Source organism: Lemur catta, chromosome 8 (genome assembly GCF_020740605.2).
Source record: "Lemur catta isolate mLemCat1 chromosome 8, mLemCat1.pri, whole genome shotgun sequence".
NCBI lineage: Eukaryota > Metazoa > Chordata > Mammalia > Primates > Lemuridae > Lemur > Lemur catta.
The window spans coordinates 29,879,133-29,885,286 of NC_059135.1; the positions used below are offsets into that span (position 1 = coordinate 29,879,133).

General features: G+C 45.1%; 1 protein-coding gene across 1 annotated transcript in view; it reads right to left on the minus strand.

The window, feature by feature from the left end:
* Nucleotides 1-4,133, minus strand: part of BMPR2 (bone morphogenetic protein receptor type 2) — a 123,096-nt gene extending 118,963 nt beyond the window's left edge. The window contains exon 1 of the mRNA XM_045559705.1: nucleotides 3,131-4,133. Coding sequence (XP_045415661.1) covers nucleotides 3,131-3,206 — 76 coding nt within the window. The 5' untranslated portion in view covers nucleotides 3,207-4,133. The remainder of the gene's footprint in view (nucleotides 1-3,130) is intronic.
* Between the last annotated feature and the right edge of the window lie 2,021 nt (nucleotides 4,134-6,154).

The following is a 6,154-nucleotide window of genomic DNA, read 5'->3' on the forward strand; positions in this document are numbered from 1 at the left end:
ATAGACGTTACCCCTCCCTCCAGCCTGGGCCCCAGGAAACACAAAGCGCAGAATAAATGCATATTGTTGCATGCCACTAGGATTTTGTGGTTGCCAATTATTATGCAGCAAAAGGTCACTGAATCACCATATTTAATAAACTCAAACAATCAGGACTGATGATATAAAGCATGGTCCTCAAACTTGCCTGAGTGAGACTCTTTTGGGTTTTAAATTTAAAAATACATATATATGGGTCCCAGAGAGATCCACTCAATACATCTAGGCTGTAGGGCCAAAAATATGCATTTTATTAAGAACCCCAGGTAATTCTGTTGCAGTAATCCACACTTTGAGAAACACTAAAGTGAAGATTACTAAATTTCTAGTTACTCAACGATATTCACTAACTGCTCAAGAAAAGAACGCTTAACTACACTACATTAATCTCACTTTAGACAATGTGTGTGTTCCTAAAGAGATGTATGTAAAATTGCAATCTAGTCAAGTTAATTATTTCAAATACATATGAAACTTGACCTTTAAATAATACCTGTGCTGTAGTCTCCTATTAAAATTAAGAATTCATGTGTAAACCAAACAAGCACATCTTTTTTTTCATAAATTCTATTTTTTTGTATACCAACAGTCCTTAGAGTTAAGAAGTCCAAGAACTATATAGGGTAAGTGGAAAGAAGGATTCAAAAGAAATGATTTATTCACAATCCCAAAGAAGGATGTGCTATCAATTAGTCTTCTGGCATTTTTTTCCTGTGTAGCTGCACTATTTGCACCTGTCCAGTTACATCACTGGATCTATGTATCCCAAATCCACACAGGCTGCCTCTAGTCACCTTGCATTAATGAAGCTGCACTAGCCACTCCAATACTAGGCAAAGTTTCACACATTCAGAACCATGACATCTGCATGACCAGTGCTGTACTAATATCCTGCAAGTGTCCCTGCTTCTTTTCAAAGGTTCATCTGGTGAAGGCATTACTCTATCTCATGTACCCACTTAGAGTGAGGACAAGTTGTTGCTGCTGCTGTTGCTACCATTAATATTGTTATTAATTAATTAATACTGTTGTTATATTAATGTGGTAGGTAAGGGTGCAGACTATAATCCTGGCTCCATAATTTACTGACTGTGTGGTAAATTATTCAAATTCTCTGTACTTTCCCTCTCTATAAAAGGGGAATAATAATAACCTACAGAATTGTCAAGAGAATCAAATAAGAAAATTTATGTAAAGCTATTTGAATAGTTGCTGATGCACATAGGGCTCAATAAACACTAGCTAATATTATTGTTACAGTTCTGAAATCCAGCTTCACAAATTTTGTCATCTGGTGCTATATAATATTACAGGAAAAAAAGACTAAAACCACCTTGAAGCAGTGATTCTTTTAACACATCCCTTTTAAGGAACATTATTCTAAGAATATTTTATTTACCCAACAGAAATTAAGTTTATTTTTAAATGTGTGTTTTTGCTTACTTTCATCAGTTCTGATCACAAAATTATGATCATGTCATTATAAATAAGGCTCTACATTCTAAAAAGGTCAAGAATAACAAAGAACACTGAAAAATCTATGTTCTGAGATTTCTGCTCATGTGATAACTGGTTAAGCTTAAGGCCTTTTACTCTCTTCATATTTTACAGGAACCACATGGCTTACCACTAGAGAATTTAAATAGCTAACACAATATAAAGAAATTTAGAGAAAAAATCACTCATCTTTACTCTGAAAGGAACTGCAATGATTAAAATATTAAAATATTAGTTTCAAAATAAATTCAGAAGTTCAAATTATTTTAACACAATTATGTAGATTTATCACAAATAATAGGCACTTGACTTGGAAATTCATGCTGAGGAGAAAAATTTAAAAAAGACAAGAAAAATAATAATAGGCACTAATCAACAATACCAAAAGCACAAAAAGAAACTTCAAATTTTCTTTCAATAATTTCTCAGGGCAAATTTTTAAATGGAAATAATAACCTCTGTGTCTAACACAACACGGAGAAATTTACTGAATGTGAAAATTAAACACTTATAAAAAGAAAAAAGTAATTGGAAAGTGTCATTTTGTTCTTTACTCATTTTTTAAAAACATAATCCATTTGCCATCCTAAACCAAATTTAAGAATTACATGTACAATTCACTCCTGAAAATTTCTAAACACAAATCACCACAGGCTGCTTGAAGAAATAACTGCAAATGGCATGTGAGGTTTTTTTCTAAGGTGTCTAAGAACTAAAAAGAAAATATCCAAAGGAAAGGATGACTATCATTTCCCTTCAGGCTTTAATAAAATGTCAAAGAACTTTCAAGAGTCAAATCTTCTAGAAGTCTGATGTCAGGTCAAAGTTGTCTCAATGACACAAAAGCCAATAGATGCCAGACAACTAATAGTAAAGTTGTCAAAATACTTCTATGCCCAACAGTATTGCAATTCCAAAAGTATACAAAATACTAATGTTCAGGTTGAAAAAATGGAGCTATAATTACTGAAATCCTTGAGAACAAAATAATACCAATGATAATAAGTAGATAAGATAGATAAACAGTATTATACAATGTATCAAGAATCTCACAATTCTGGCTTCCTCAACATCTATTCTATTCATTCGGTAACATTTTTGAATAATGAAAGTAACATGGATTCCCAAATAGTGATCTAAATCTAAAAATACGGTTCGAGTGTGTGTTCCCTAGTTGATGTTCTTTTTACTATAAGCCAAATCCACTTCTTTATATTAAAACAAAATCTACAGCTCTGTTCCCAAAGATCTTATAATAGACACTGTTCACTGGTGATTAAAATATTATTTTTAATCCTTGCATTACCTCACAGCTAAAAATGTCAAGATACCACACCCAATATGTCTTTTTTTCCCGTGGAGGGGGTTTGGGGTGGGGACTATGGGAGTGGGGATAGGAAACTACACGAAAACATTAAAGGTGATTTCCTTGGAAGGAGTGGGAAAGGCGCGCAGGCACCCGGTGGCGGCTCCCCTCCACAGAGATTCAAGGAGACGCGTCGCGAAGGGCGAGCACAGGCCTCGGCTTCTGCGTGCTCCCTCCCACGCCACCCGCAGGGGAAGTGGCCCAGACGCGCCACCCCGGGCTACTCACCGGCCGCAGTGCTGACCAGCAGGATGGTCCACAGTAGCCAGGGCACCCGCCAGGGCCGCTGCAGCGAGGAAGTCATCCCTGAGCCAGCCAAGAAGCAGGAAGGCAAAAAAAAAAAAAGAAATATGGAAAGTAGATACGGGAGGAGAAACACGGCCAAGAGGCTTGTCTTCTCTCTCGTTAACTTAGCCTGCCCGTATTACAATGCAGTTTGAAAGGACAAATGGCAGATGAGAGGACCTAGCTGCAGAGCTTATATTCAGCTGCAGAAATTCCCTTCATTTCTCTCCCTCGAGGCTGGAGGGGTTCATTCGCCTAGGACGGGGTGCCTCGGCCCACCCAGCTGAACGCATGTCCGTGGGGAGAAGTAGGGAGCCAAGAAGAAATCTCCCAAGTTATTTCCCTCGTAGTTTCACAATATCAAAAAAATATCCAGGTCTGGGAGAAAACATATCCAGGGTGTAGAGGGGCAGAGGGCGGGGATTCGATGGGGTCGGGAGGAGGGGAGGGCGAGGATCAGAACTAGTTCCCGGCTGCCGGGAAGGGCGAAGCCGGGCGGGCGGCGGCGGCGCCCGGCGGCCCGAGTCGCATCGCCCGCGGCTCCGGGAAGGCAGGATTCCTTAAGTTTCGCGTCGGTGCTTCCTTCACTCCGATTTCGAGAACAAATCCTCTTCCTCAACTGGATCGAAAAAGGTGCCTGCCTCCACGGACAAGCCCATAGCCTCCACGCTTTCGCGGAACAGTCGTGCGAGGGTCTAGCAGACCCGGCGGAGGGCTGAGGGGCGGTGGGAAGCGGGGGAGGGGTCAGCAGCAGGGCCCGGAGCTCCCCGAGACAGCGGGCGGAGAGGGGTGCGGAGGGCAGCCCCTTCTAGCTTCCCGGTGCGCTCCTTTCTCTTTCTCGCTCTTTTATTCTTGCCGCTCGATCTTGCCTGAGGTAAATTCCACCATGAACGCCTCGTCTTCTCCCGTCAATGGCTGCTGTGAGAGAACCACAACCCCCCGAAGAAGCCGCCGCCGCCTCCGCCGCCACCGCCTCGTTCTCCCGCAGCTCTGGGCTCCGGGCGGAGCTCGGGCGTCGCGGGCCGAGGGCGGGGGGCGGCGGGAGGGCGGATGTAGGTGGCCCGGGAGGGGGGTGGGCAGCGGGGCAGCGAGACACCCTGCGCCCCTCCGGGAAGCACTCCTAGTGGCTCCGAGCAGACCAGACACAAAGGGGGGAGTCGCCGCAGCTGCCAGTCTGCGGCGCTCCCGGTCACCGGAGTCGCCCCGCCTCCGCCGCCGCCTCCTCCGCCGCCTCCGCCTCCTCCTCAGTCTCCGGCTCTTCCCAGCCCTGTCTGCCTCAGGCCTGTGGTGCAGCGCGGGAGGCGGCGGCGAGACGAAGCCCGCACTGCGCCTGCGCGCTCCCGGCCCCGCCCGTTCCTACCCCTCGCTCCGGGGCTGGCTGGAGACTCGGAGGCCCTCGCGCGGCGTGTCTCTCGCTTGAACCGCCGAGGGCAGGGTGGGGCTGGCCATCCGCTGCAGACAGCAATGGCCTTTCTCTACACACAGACCCAGCCACACACACACACACGCCTTCCATATGTGGACGGCTTGAGGTGTGGTGGGGGGGCGTGTGTGTGTGCGCGCGCGAGAGAGGCCGGCCACATCTTTTGTCCAGTGTTCGGCATACTCTTCCGAGCTCCGTGATTTAGCTCGGCTGAATCATTGCTGTTTCCTCGAGACTCTTGGAGGAAAGCCTCGCGGGGCAGAATTTATTGCCCCCCCCCGCCCCCAGTTGTTTCTTGGGGCCGGAGCCTCCCTCTCCGTAGCCCGAAGAATCCGGATGGACCCGCCTTTCCCAGGACCGGAGACTTTGGCCTCCTCAGGCTTCCTGACTGACTCAAACAAAAGCTGGAATTGGAAAGACCAATTAATATGTTTGTTCTAATCGACGTCCTGCTTTCCTCAAGCACCCATTCCCACAGCCCTGCTTAGCTGACAGGAATTTTGAACATTTGCTAGGATGCGAAGCCAGGAAAAAAAAATTCTGCAAACCGTCCTGCTGTGTGTGCACGCATGTCTGTGCAGCGCGGTTTCCTCCTCTCCGAGGGCCTTTATTCGAAAAGGCTGGGGACTTTGGGGGCTTTAGGGCATGTGAAGGGAACACTGACGTAGAGAGTTGTTGCTTCAGGGTCGAGTGCGATCAGTCTTCGCACCCAAGGAATTGAGAAGGTCCTGTTGGTACTGCAGTTTTCTAGAATCTGTTTAACCCGTTTTTTCGATTTGCAAATCTGGTTTTTACCCAAGAAACCACGATGGGGCAGGGGTTTCTCCCGCCGCCCTGCCTCCCTTACACACCCCTGCAGGATCAGCCGACTTGGGTGGGATTTGGCTGGGGGAGAGGGGGAAAGGTGACGTGCGTGGCGCCATGATCGGAAGTCTGGGTTTAATTCTTAGCTGCGAAGTGGAAAATTTGCGTGGGAGGGCGATCTTAGGAGGTGAAGTCTAGCCTTCCCTTCTTCCATAGGCAGAAGGGTTATTCTGCAGGCTGGTTTTGCAGGTCTTTCATTGTGGCTAATGGCAGTGCCAAAGATATATTCACAAATACACTCCTTAAGTCATACTCTTTGCTTGCTTATGCAAGTCCCTTTTTATCTCTTTATCTGAACTTGATGTAAATAAATCGCCACATTCCTTAAACTGGTTTCTTTTATCATACTAAACAAACATCTTCTATAATTAGGCCTTGTGGTAATACCATCCCAGGGTTCTAAAACTCCTGTTAGTTGAAATATTTTTATACTATTTATCCTTCAGGCAGAGAAAACATTTTTCTATATAGTAAAATCCCTTAAAAAGAGAAGCATATGCTTTGATTCATTAGCTTTATTACTATATTTTGTTTTGCCTGAAAGGCTTGTAATGAGAAACCGGTACTGTTTTACCATTTGTCTTTCAAGGAATGAGATATGGCATAGCACCAGAGAAATAGAATTTTAGTATGTTAGAGGTGCAGAAAGTTTATTAATTGGTGGTATACTTTTTTGTTTT